Source organism: Microcaecilia unicolor, chromosome 9 (genome assembly GCF_901765095.1).
Source record: "Microcaecilia unicolor chromosome 9, aMicUni1.1, whole genome shotgun sequence".
In the NCBI taxonomy this organism is placed as follows: Eukaryota; Metazoa; Chordata; class Amphibia; order Gymnophiona; family Siphonopidae; genus Microcaecilia; species Microcaecilia unicolor.
The window spans coordinates 53031392-53044732 of record NC_044039.1 but is presented as its reverse complement, the minus strand read 5'-3'; the positions used below and the strand labels follow the sequence as shown (position 1 = coordinate 53044732).

At 46.4% G+C, this 13341-nt stretch overlaps 1 protein-coding gene across 5 annotated transcripts in view; it reads right to left on the bottom strand.

The window, feature by feature from the left end:
- MRPS35 (mitochondrial ribosomal protein S35) overlaps positions 1–13341 on the bottom strand; it is a 201074-nt gene that overhangs the window by 100814 nt on the left and 86919 nt on the right. For 4 of the 5 annotated variants that reach the window (XM_030214272.1, XM_030214273.1, XM_030214270.1 and 1 more), the window contains exon 5: positions 8901–9040. The exons of the other annotated variant lie outside the window; for it this stretch is intronic. In XM_030214272.1, coding sequence (XP_030070132.1) covers positions 8901–9040 — 140 coding nt within the window. The remainder of the gene's footprint in view (positions 1–8900; positions 9041–13341) is intronic. 5 annotated transcript variants of the gene reach the window in all.

Genomic DNA, 13341 nt, shown 5'->3' with positions numbered 1-13341 from the left:
AAACCGACTGTCACGTCGGGTATCCTGCTGAAGGCAGTAGTGAGATGTGAATGTGTGGACTGATGACCACGTTGCAGCCTTGCAAATCTCCTCAATGGAGGCTGACTTTAAGTGAGCCACTGACGCAGCTATGGCTCTAACATTATGAGCCATGACATGGCCCTCTAAAGACAGCCCAGCTTGGGCGTAAGTGAAGGAAATGCAATCTGCTAGCCAATTGGAGATTGTGCATTTTCCAATGGCGACTCCCCTCCTTATGGGATCGAAAGAAACAAACAACTAGGCGGACTGTCTGAAGGGCTTTGTAAGCTACAAGTAAAAGGCCAATGCTCTCTTGCAGTCCAAGGTATGCAATCTGCTTTTGCCAGGGCAGGTATGCAGACAGGGAAAGAATGTTGGCAAGACAATTGACTGGTTTGACAGGAACTTAGGGTGTGTGCGGAGGACTACTATGTTGTGATGAAACTTGATAGCATTACCAAGGCCTGAAGCTCACTGACCCTACGAGCTGAAGTAACAGCCACCAAGAAAACGACCTTCCAGGTCAAGTACTTCAGATGGCAGGAATTCAGTGGCTCAAAAGGAGCTTTCATCAGCTGGGTGAGAACGACGTTGAGATCCCATGACACTGGTGGAGGTTTGATCGGGGGCTTTGACAAAAGCAAACCTCTCATGAAGCGAACAACTAAAGGCTATCCAGAGATAGGCTTACCCTCTACACATCGATGATAAGCACTAATCGCACTAAGGTGAACTCTTACGGAGTTGGTCTTGAGACCAGACTCTGACAAATGTAGAAGGTATTCAAGCAGGGTCTGTGTAGGACAAGAAAGGTGATCTAGGGCCTTGCTGTCACACCAGATGGCAAACCTCCTCCATTTGAAAGAGTAACACCTCTTCGTGGAATCTTTCCTGGAGCAAGCAAGATACAGGAGACACCCTCTGAAAGACCCAAGGAGGCGAATTCTAAGCTCTCAACATCCAGGCCATGAGAGCCAGAGACTGGAGGTTGGGATGCAGAAGCGACCCCTCGTTCTGGGAGATGAGGGTTGGAAAACACTCCAATCTCCACGGTTTCTCGGAGGACAACTCCAGAAGAAGAGGGAACCAAATCTGACGAGGCCAGAAGAGCGCAATCAGAATCATGGTTCCGCAGTCTTGCTTGAGTTTCAGCGAAGTCTTCCCTACAAGAGGTATGGGAGGAAAGGCATCTGACGCTAGTCTGTCGTGGGCCTGAAGTCTGGAACAGAACTGAGGGACCTTGTGATTGATCCGAGTGGCAAAAAGATCCACCGAGGGGGTGCCCCACTCTCGGAAGATCTTGCAGATTACTCCCATGTTCAGTGACCACTCGTGAGGTTGCATTATCCTGCTCAGCCTGTCAGTCAGACTGTTGTTTACGCCTGCCAGGTAAGTGGCTTGCAGAAACATGCCGTGACGGCGTGCCCAAAACCACATCTGGACAGCTTCCTGACACAGAGGGCGAGATCCGGTGCCCCCCCTGCTTGTTGGTATAATACATGGCAACCTGATTGTCTGTCTGAATCAATATGATTTGGTTGAACAGCCGGTCTCTGAAAGCCTTTAGAGCGTTCCAGATCGCTCGCAGTTCCAGGAGATTGATCTGAAGACCTGTTTCCTGAAAAGACCAGGCTCCTTGAGTGTGAAGCCCATCTACATGAGCTCCCCACCCCAGGAGGGATGCATCCATCGTCAGCACTTTTTGTGGCTAAGGAATTTGGAATGCACACCCCAAGGTCAGATTGGATTGAATCGCCCAGCACTGCAGAGAATTCCGGAAGTCGGTGGACAGTTGGAGTCTAATCCCCGCAGCTTGATACCACTGGGAAGCTAGGGTCCACTGACCCGATCTCATGTGTAGACGTGCCATGGGAGTCACATGAACTGTGAAGGCCATGTGCCCCAGAAGTCTCAACATCTGCCAAGCCGTGATCTGTTGAGACACTCGAACTGTGGACACCAGGGACAGGAGGTTGTCTGCCCTTGCCTCGGGAAGATAAGCTCAAACTGTCTTTGTGTACAACAGGGATCCAATGAATTCCAACTTTTGCACTGGAGTGAGATGGGACTTGAGGTAATTGATTACGAACCCCATTAGTTCAAGCACCTGAATAGTCATTCGCATGGACTGCTGAGCACCTGCCTTCGAGGTGCTCTTCACCAGCCAACTGTCGAGATAAGGGAACACATGCACTCCCAGTCTGTGTAGCGACGATGCGACTACCGCCAGGTACTTTGTGAATACTCTGGGCTTAGATGCCAGATCAAAGGGCAGCACACAGTACTGAAAGTGCTGAGTTCCCAGCCGAAATCGATGATACTTCCTGTGAGCTGGAAGGATCGAGATATGTGTGTAACCATCCTTTAAGTCCAGAGAGCATAGCCAATCGTTCTCTTGAATCATGGGAAGAAGGGTGCCCAGGGAAGCCATCTTGAACTCGTCTTGAACTAGAAATTTGTTCAGGTCCCTTAAGTCTAGGATGGGACGCATCCCCCCCTGTTTTCTTCTGCACAAGTACCTGGAATAGAATCCCAGTCCTTCTTCCCCTGGTGGAACGGGTTTGACCGCACCAGCCTTTAGAAAGGCGGAGAGTTCCTCTGCAAGTACCTGCTTGTGCTGGGAACAGTAAGATTGAGCTCCCGGTGGACAATTTGGAGGTTTGGATTCCAGATTGTGAGTGTATCCTAACCGGACTATTTGAAGAACCCACCGGTCGGAGGTTATAAGAGGCCACCACTGGTGAAAAAATATCAACCTCCCTCCAACTGGTAAGTTGTCCAGTACGGACACTTTTATTGAGGCTACGCTTAACTGGAGCCAGTCAAAAGCCCGTCCCTTGCTTTTGCTGGGGAGCAGTATGGGCCTCAGTCGCATGCTGTTGACGAGAATGAGCGCGCTGGGATTGAGCCTGGGCAGGCTGCCGAGAAGCAGGAGTGTACCCACACCTAGAATAGGAATAGGGAGAAGTCCTCCTCCTGCCAAAAAACCTCCTAGATGAGGAGAAAGTAGCAGAAGACGTCCGGTGGGAGAGAGAATCCATAGCATCATTATGCTTCTTGATCTGATCAACTAGATCCTCTACTTTTTCACCAAAAAATATTATCCCCCTGGCAAGGAACATCCGCCATCCGCTGCTGGACGGAATGATCCAGGTCAGGGACAGGCAGCCAGGAGAGTCTGCGCATCACTATATCTTGAGCAGCAACTCTGGATGCCACGTCAAAAGTGTCAAATGTACCCATGGCCAGGAACTTTCGACACGCCTTCTGCTGCCTGACCACCTGGCTAAAAGGCTCGGCCAGCTCCGTAGGGAGTGTATCAACCAAGCTTGACAGTTGCCGTATCAAGTCTCACAAGTGTACGCTCGCGAAGAGCTGGTAAGACTGGATCTTGGCAGCGAGCATAGCGGCCTGGTACGTCTTCCTCCCAAAAGAGTCAAGAATTCTAGCCTGGGGGCACCGAAGCATAGTCTCTAGTACTCCTGGCTCTCTTAAGGGCAGAGTCCACCAACATGGAATTGTGAGGTAACTGAGACCTCATCAACCCAGGTTCACCGTGTATCCGATACTGGGATTCAGCTTTTTTTCAGGACCACGGGACCAGACAGAGGGACTGACCAGTTTCGCATAAGGGCTTCCTTCAGTACCTTATGCAAAGGAACTGTCACAGCCTCTTTAGGTGGAGAAGAATAATCCAGGACCTCAAGCATCTCAGTCCTGGGCTCATCCTCAACTTCCACAGGGAAGGGAATAGCCGTAGCCATTTCCCAAACAAAAGAGGAAAAGGACTGACTCTCCGGTGGAGATAGTCTCCTTTCTGGCGGAGGGGAAGGATCAGAGGGAATCCCAAAGGACTCATCAGAAGAGAAGTACCTGGGATCCTCTTCTGACTCCACGAATGCTTCTGCTCAGTAATGGATAGAACTTGAGTTAAGGTGCTTTGACGCCGCGGAACAATGTCCTCTATGACGATGTCGAGAGGCTGATGCCCAGTCCGACTGCGGCGAAGCTTCCTCCACCGACGTTGAAGGGGAGTCGGCCTGGGTGGCAGCCGACGTGAATGCCACAAGTGGCATCGTGGTCGGGGACCTCACCACAGGCAAAGGGCCAGATGCCGCTGCAGCAGCAGGTACAGAAGGCGCAAGCACCCCCGACACCGAAGGTGACTGTCGTAACAGTCCCTCCAGAAGTTCAGGAAACAAGGCCCGGATGCGCTCGTCGGGAGCCGCCATCAGAGAAGGCTGCGGGGTCAGTGGAACAGGTGGTGTCAGAATCCGTGGAGGCTCGGGAGCAGGTAATGGGCTGCTAGGGGACCGACGCATCGGCACCTCCTGTATCGAGGGGGAGCGATCCTTTCGGCGCTGACGCTTCTCGGGTGCCGACTCTCTCAACGCCCCGGAGCTCCCAGTACCATGTGTCGAAGGAGAATGATGACGGTGCTTCTTCACTTTCGCTTGATGCAAGACTCCTCGGAACCGATGAGGATGTGGAATCCTCACGTCTCGCCGGGTCCGATGAAGGTTGGTCCCGAGGGGCCTGCATAACAGGAGACCTCGAGGCAGGTGGAGACCCACTCGATGCCTCACTGCTCCCAGCGCGAGTTGGTTTCTCAGCAGCCATTACCTTTCTTCCTGATGGCGATGCTCCTGACGATGTCGAAGCCGCCGACCTCAGTACCGATGTCAAAGGACCGGACTGAGCCCCCCAAAGTTTTTCTTGTTGGGCTTCTCGAGACGCTTGAGTCTGTTTCTTCATACAAAGACACAGACTACAAGCGGCTGGGCTATGGTCGGGCCCAAGGCACTGGATACACCAGGCGTGGGTATCGGTACCTGAGATAGTCCGGTTGCACCGTGTACAACGCTTGAAGCTGCTGGGTGTCTTCGATGACATGGAAGGGAAAATGGCTTTGGCGAAATCAAACGATGCGATTGTGCCTTGAAAAGAAAAAAGGGGCACAAAAAAAAAAAGGAAAGAACCCGACTGTGCGGCCTGAAAGTCAGCTGCGTTGAAAAAGAAAGAAAACTTATAAAAAAAAAGGTGTTCTAAAAACTAGAAAAATACGGGAGAAGTTTTTTTTTTTTAAAGAATGAGGTGAAAAAGAAAAGAAAAGTAAATGAACTCACCGTCAAGACTCTTTCTCCTGGGCCAAAAGCGAAGAGAAGAGTAAAAACGCTCGCTCTCCACCGCGGACAAGAAAAAACTGAGGAAACACGCTCACACGAAGGGCGGGAAGTCATCCGCGCATGTGCGGTGCGTGCAATTCGTGCGCTAGAAGACTCTAGCAAACCTTTGTTTTATTTTGCTGGCAAAATGTCGATTCCTGGGCCGACGCAGACGTCGACCCACATGTGAAAACAAGCAGCCTGCTTGTCCTCAGAGAGTTCTACATTATACTATCCTCTTTAAAAAAAAAAAAAAATCTCTCTTTAGCTTGTGGATTAGAGACCATCCACTCAATTCCTCTCCACCAGTGTTTTTGCTGACCCTAGATCTCTCAGGAGCATCAAATGACTTCTCTCCTTTGCTTCTACCACCATTTCTGTCTAGCCCTTACAAGCACTGTAATTTGGTCATACTGTTTATTTCCTTATTTTCCTATACCACCTATTCCTTTTCAGGGTTTCAGAGCAGGTAAACAACAAATAATACTCTAACATATACCATTAATAGAGTATGCATTACAATTAATAATATAAAATCATTTAAACAACTGGTGTGAAAATACCTGATTCAGGAGTCTCGTTTTGCCGACAGAAGCTACTAGTGTCTTTACAGACTTCGGATCTGCTTTGTCCGAGTTGCATGTTATTTTGGAACAGTCATCTAGTTTTGTACCACCAACATTACAAGACTCCTGAAGCAAGCATTTTCATGCCAAAACACAGCAGCTGTGTTGAGTCCATTGTGTTGTTCCAATAAACATAATCTTTTTAACCCACATCTCCCTGGGTCTTTTGAAAGAGCCTATCTACCCCTACTCCCTGGTCAGAATAAAATAGGCCTGGAAGGGGGAGCTGAATTCTAGACCCTAAACAGATTCTATAACACTGTCTGCCCGAACTGTTGCATCGGGTATCCTGCTATAGGAAGTAGTGTGATGTGATTGTGTGGACTGAAGACCACATTGCAGCCTTGCAAATTTCTTCAATGAAAGCTGACATCAAGTGGGCTACCGACACAGCTGGGCATAAGTAAAGGAAATGCAATCTGCGTTTCCCGATGGCAACCTCCATCCTGTTGGGATAAAAAAAAAATAAAAAGTTGGGCAGACTGTCTGTGGGGCCTGGTCCACTCCATATAGTAGGCCAATGCTCTCTTGCAATCCAAGGTGTACGAGGTGCTTTCACCAGGATGGGCATGAGGTTGGGGGAAAAAATGTTGGCAAAACAATCGACTGGTTCCGATGGAACTCTGACACTACTTTCGGCAGGAACCTAGGATGTATGCGGAGGACTACTCTGTTGTGATGAAACTTAGTATAAGGTGCATCCACCACTAAGGCCTGAAGCTCACTGATCCTACGAGATGAAGTAACAGCCACCAAAACAAATGACTGAACATGAAGCGAACAATTAGAGGCTGTCCAGAAATGGGTTCTACAGGTTGATGATAAGCACTAATTGCACTAAGGTGAACCTTTACAGAATTGGTCTTTAGACCAGACCCTGATAGGTTTAGAAGGTATTCAAACAGGGTCTGTGTAGGGCAAGCAAGGGGATCTAGGGCCTTGCTCTCACACCAGACAGCAAACCTCTTCCATTTGAAAGAATAACACCTCTTAGTGGAGTCTTTCCTGGAAGCCAGCAAGACCCGGGAGACACCCTCCAACAGACCCAAGGAAGTGAATTCTAGGCTCTCAACATCCAAGCTGTGAGAGCCAGAGACTGGAGATTGGGATGTAGAAGAGACCCCTCGTTCTGCATGATGAGGGTCAGAAAACATTCCAATCTCCACGGTTCTTTGGAGGATAGCTCCAGAAGTAGAGAGAACCATATCTGCCGCCGCCAGTATGGCGCATCAGAATTATGATTCTGTGGTCTTGCTTGAGTTTCAACAAAGGTTGCCCCACTAGAGGTATGGAAGGATACACATACAGAAGACCTGTTTTCCAACTGAGAAGGAAGGCATCCGACACTAGTCTGTCTTGGGCCCGAAACCTGGAACAGAACTGAGGGACCTTATGGCTGATCCAAGTGGCAAAGAGATCTGCCAAGAGGGTGCCCCATGTTTGGAAGATCTTGTGGGCAATGCCTATATTGAGAGACAACTCATGTGGTTGCATTATCCTGCTCAGTCTTGCTCAGTCTGTCAGCCAGGGTATTGTTTTTGCCCAGCAGATAAATGGGCCTTTGGCGCATACTGTTGACGTGAACAAGCCTACTGGGGTTGAAAGCCTCTCTGTAGCATCCCACCTGGAAACAGGAAGATCTGTCATTGGAGGCAGGATGCTACAGAATGGCTAGGCAGGTGAGAGAAGCAGCCTGCCTTCAGTGCTGCAGCGGATGAGAGAAGCAGCAGGTAATTTACAGTGGGGGGGGGGGGGGGGGGGGGGGGGGGAGGGAGCAACGCTGGATGAGGGTGACAGACCTTTCGTAAATGTGAGTTAAACTTTAACACACGTTAAATATTAAAATGTTAATCGAATTATTAACGCATTAAAATTTGCAGCAACTTTTCAGCATTAATAACACAAAACTAAAATGAGGGACAATAGCTTTTTTTTTATTAATAAAACTAATGGACAGCAAGAAAAAAATCTTCCAATACATTATACTGTATATATGGCTCTATGTGCCTTCAGGCCTACCAGACTGGCACAGACTGCTCGCCCACCATCTGCTGAGACTAAGAACATACTGGCTATGTAGAGGTTGCACTGTGCTCATATGCAGTTCTCAGAGTTAAGTGTGCTCAGTCTCCATCTGCTGGTAGGCAAGCATAACCCAAGTGTCAGCATCTGGACTGGCCTGGAGGGCTGAGAAGGAACTTACTGTTATCTGCAAAAACAAATATTCCTTATTCGCTCTTCTGTAACATAACAGATAAAAATATGGAACAGAACTAATCCCCAAAATTATCCGTATACATTCTGCTGATCACTCTCCTTTTGTCATCTGCATCTTACCAATAGTCTCCATTATTTATCACACAACTAAATTCTAACCCAGTTTACCACCTCAGACCCTGACCCCTGCAGTTCAACTGGTTAAAAAGCTTTGTTTATGAAACAATGTCAAAGGTCTTAAGGAAACCTAAGTGCACTACATTCAGTTCTGTTCCAGAACCAATTCTTGGATTATCAAGTCAAAGAAACGCATCAGACAGGTTTCACAAACTCGCTCAGGCGAAACCTTGCTGCCTCGAATCTTATAATCTGCTGGCTTCAAGACTCTTATCCATCCCTTCTTTTAGTATTGATTCCATTCATTTCTCCACCATGAGGTAAGGCCGACTTGTGGTTACTAGTTTTCTGCCTACTCCCATATTTATGCTGTGGGAATACATCTACCCATCTTTTGTCCTTTAGATAAATTAAACGCATGAACTAAGTCAGTAAGAGACATATGCTCCACTTTAAACAGATTTTCTTTTTCAAGATGATTAAATTATCAATGCATTTAAAAGATACAGGATTGGACAGTAGCCAAGGTTGAAGTCTTGACAACTGGCTACTGCTCACAAACTTCAAATGAATGCTGATTCAACTCCTCTGAGTTAATAGAAGGGGAACTGGAGGAGGAGAGAGGAGCTGAAGCTGTAGATCTGAAGAACACCACCTCTGTTTTAGAATGATTTAATAAAAAGAAATCCAGAATGCAACCATAAGAATACTGCCAAGAAATATTACTTATACCGGAAATCAATGTACCACTTACTGATAAGGTCACAATTCTTGCTTTGGGATTGCGGAGAGACAGCCCTGCTGAAATGTAATCTGCAGTCTCAATTTCAATAGGAAAATGCCATTCACATTTCTCATCACTGTCTAATGCAGCTGGCCACTCAGTACAGAAATCTGGAGTGAAGGAAATATTAGAACAGCAAATATAATGTCACGGGCCCAACTTTTATGCAGTCTGAGTAGGAACAGACATTTCATATTTGGTAATAATTAAAACTCATTGATTCTACCAGTTAAAGCTGTTTTTCTACTGCTATTATAACCCTTTTTGTGAGCACTGAGCCATTTAAGAGGTCTTTCCCTCTCTTTTATTTCCTGGTAATGTATAACTGCAAGTTATTGTTATTTTGGATTAAATTGTATTGTGCTAATTCCCCTCCTATATGTTGAGTATTTTTTAAAATCTGTTCTTAATCTACTACATTGTGTTTGTGATACCATAAATATTTAGATTTTGCTTTTGTACCAGTATTTTGCAAACCACCATGTTTTTTTACAAACGATATTATAACCAATGTTCAAAATAGATACATGTATGCTTGGACCAGAACAAGAACGATAAGGTTGTGAAACACGCTCCCAGAGAAGATTCGTACTTTAAAGAACTATGTAGTTTTGAAAACAGTTAAAAGCATTCTTTTTAAGAGGCTTTTAATTTAGAGATTAAATGACTGTAGATTATGTTATAAACCTGTAAACCAATTAGGAATGTTTGATTGGAAGGGAAATTGAGGGCTTATGTTGAGACATGTTTATTTTAATTATTATGGGTCAGATTCTATAAATGGCGACTAAGCAGTGCGCACAAATCTGCACGCATAGCCAATTTGTGCATACAACTTGCTTAACAAGTTGATAACTGGTCACTAACAAGCAGTTACTAATACTAATCAGCACTAATTAGAATTTAGGAACACAACTTTCTAAGAATATTCTGTAAAGTGGTGTGCGTGAATTCTAATGGGCAGATCATGGCCATTAATAAAAATTACACGCACTGTTAAAGACTATGCCCGATCCACATCTAAATAACACATGGGCATTTACATCAGGTATTAGCTGGTGTAAATAGCTGTGCCTACATTTTAGTAGCGGGACAGCCTAACATTAGACGAGATTTATAGAATAGAGCTAAGTGGTTTTTTTCGGTGCCATATATAGAATCTGGCTTTATGTGTGTAACTTGATGTGAACCGCCTAGTATATGGAATAGAACGACAGATAACTGTGATATAAATAAACAGGAAATAGATACATATATCAGGGAAGTTACAAATATGTGAGAAATGATGGGTCCTCTTCTTTTGCATTAATATAAACACCACTATTTGTGGATCCATAAAATGAGGATGATATACCATCATTTTCTGAGTTAATACTTATGAAAAGCGTCAGCTCAGAGGCTACAGCCCTGTATGCCTATGGGATATTATCTTAATGGAAATGCAGACGCACTGGGAAATCTCAGTGGATTGTGCCAGTGAATACAGTACATGCCTGGTTCACATCAGCAAAGTCTGGCACATGTTCTGAAAGAGGTGAAATGGGGGCCTACGAGGAAAGAATGTTAAGACATCACCGAGATATTTCAGGCCAGGAATATTTTAAGTCCTGCTGCAGAGCAGTTTGAGACATTCCATCTTTTACTTCAAAAAGTTTAATTTGGAACATTTGAGGTTTGGGGTTTATCTTAATAGGCAGAAGTGTGGCTGCAATGTTAAAATAATCCTTTTTTATAAAATCTAGTGAAAACTAAAGTTACTGTTGAAATCACAATTCATATACTTTGCTTTAATTGAATTGTTTGCAGTGGCTTGTGAGGGTGCTGTTTCAGATTTTCTATTGTAGGGGTAGCTGGGATTGGGTTTTGCTTTGAAGGTGGGCACAGTTAAAACCTTGAGGAGTTGATAGCTTAATTGAAACGCCATTATGTTTATATCTCTTTATTATTGTAAACTAGTTTAATATAGCATGTTTGAATTTTGTTATGTGAACAGCAATTCTATAACTGGGTGTGTGCAGTTATGTGCTTGCCTAGTGCACAGAAAAGTAGTACCGACATGCGTAAGTGCTATAGTGTGTAACTGCAGTGGATGTGCATGGAGGCAAATCATGGGAGAGGCATGAGTATGTTTCAAGCTTTGCACGCAATTTATAGAATACTGTAAGCTACGTATGTTGCATGACACACTTAGGCGCATCAGTGCAAGTTTACACTAGTATTCCATAACAGAATCGGGGAAACACAGATACCGTTATAGAATTGTCACTCCACACACAGCAATGGAGTGCCTAAATGGAGGCTCTCTATGGTTTCAGCACATGGGGGTAATTCTATTACAAAGTGCCTATGTACAGGAGCTCAGAGGGCACCTATTCCATAAAGGAAAGAGGTGTCTATTATTCTTTATAGAATACTAGTAAAAGAGGCCCGTTTCGTAGAGGAATGAAACGGGCACTAGCTAGGTTCCACGACCCCCTTCCTACCTCCCTCTCTGTCGTCCGAGTTCCAGCCCCCCTCCCTCCCTCCCTCTCCTCTGAGTTCCAGGCCCTCCTCCCCTTCGAATTGCAGGACCCCCCTCCTCTTCGAGTTCCACGGCCCCCTCCCCTTCAAGCTGCAGGACGGCCCCCCTCTCCTTCAAGTTGCAGGATGCCCCCCTCCCTCCACTCCCCTCCGAGTTCCACGCCCCCCCTCTCCTCTGAGTTCAACGCCCCCGTGCCTCCCTCCCTCGAAGTGCAAGCAGAACCTGTCCTCTGGCAGCCCCTCACCTTCCTGCGTGCCGGCTGTAATTTAAAAATTGTTACCTCAGGAGGAAGTGACGTTACTATACGAGATGGCAGCCTAGGTCTAGTGCTCCTCACCCTGACATTCTATCAGTACGCTTTTCTCCAGTTGTCAGTGGTTTTAAGTGTGGATACAGCGCTGGGGCTCTGTATGAACAGTGTGGGCATAAGTAAGATGCCAGCGACTGCGGGGAAAAAGGAGTCAGGACGGCTCTCAGGACGCTCTTCTAGTAAGGCCAGGGTCAGCCACGTGGCGACGCCATCATCGCACTCGGATTCTGACTCAGCTTTGTCTCTGGCTGAGTCGCGGATACCTTCATCCCAGAGAAAGGGTGTTTCCATTGAATTAAAAAAAATCCTCTCATCGATCCAAGCCGATATTAATACCTCCAGAGTTGAGATACTTGACAGTATCGAATCGCTCAGCTTGGATCTTCGAGAACTGGGAGGGAGAGTGGAGGACATCGAGCTTAAGATGGAGGAACACTCGAAATCCCTGTCTACCCACGAAATAAAAATTATGGACTTGGGAGCTCATTATGAAGAGCTCTTGATAAAAGTGGACGACCTGGAAAATAGAGGACGCCAGCATAATCTTCGCTTTCGTGGTGTGCCAGAAGGGGGTGAGTCCCGTCCTATCCTATCTAATTTATCTAGGAATCTTCATGATATTGACCCTTCATCTCTATCCTCCCATGTTTCAAACCTCCTCTCTACTGTGGCACCATCCACGTCTGTCAACGAGGCTGTTTCTTCTTACAACAATACTCTATCCTCTGCCTTAGACACTCTTGCACCTTTGATGACCCGCCCTGTAAGGTGTCCAAAACCCCAACCTTGGCTGACTTCTAATATCCGCTACCTACGTTCCTGTACCCGCTCCGCCGAACGCCTCTGGCGGAAATCTCGGGCCCTTGCTGATTTCTTACACTTTAAGTTCATGCTGACCTCCTTCCAATCTGCTCTTTTACGTGCCAAACAGGATTATTATATCCAACTGACCAACTCTCTTGGCTCTAATCCTCGACTTCTCTTCACCACATTGAACTCTCTCCTCAAGGTGCCCCCTCCCCCAACTCCCCCTTCATTATCTCCTCAGACCCTTGCTGAATTCTTTCACAACAAGGTTCAAAAGATAAACCTTGCTTTCTCTACCTCACCAGCTCTCCCTCCACTAGTCCGTTCCCCTCTCTCTCCTTCCCCTCATTCTCTTTCCTCCTTTCCTGAAGTTACTATTGAGGAAACTACACTTCTCCTTTCTTCCTCAAAATGTACCACCTGTTCCTCTGATCCCATTCCCACCCACCTTCTTAATGCCATCTCTCCTACTCTTATTTCTTTTATCTGTCACATTCTCAACCTCTCACTTTCCACTGCGACTGTCCCTGCTGCCTTTAAACATGCTGTGGTCACACCTCTCCTTAAGAAGCCTTCACTTGACCCTACTTGTCCCTCTAATTACCGACCCATCTCCCTCCTTCCTTTTCTCTCCAAATTACTTGAGCGTGCTGTTCACCGCCGCTGCCTTGATTTTCTCTCCTCACATGCTATTCTTGACCCATTACAATCTGGTTTTCGCCCTCTCCACTCAACCGAAACTGCGCTTACTAAAGTCTCCAATGACCTATTAC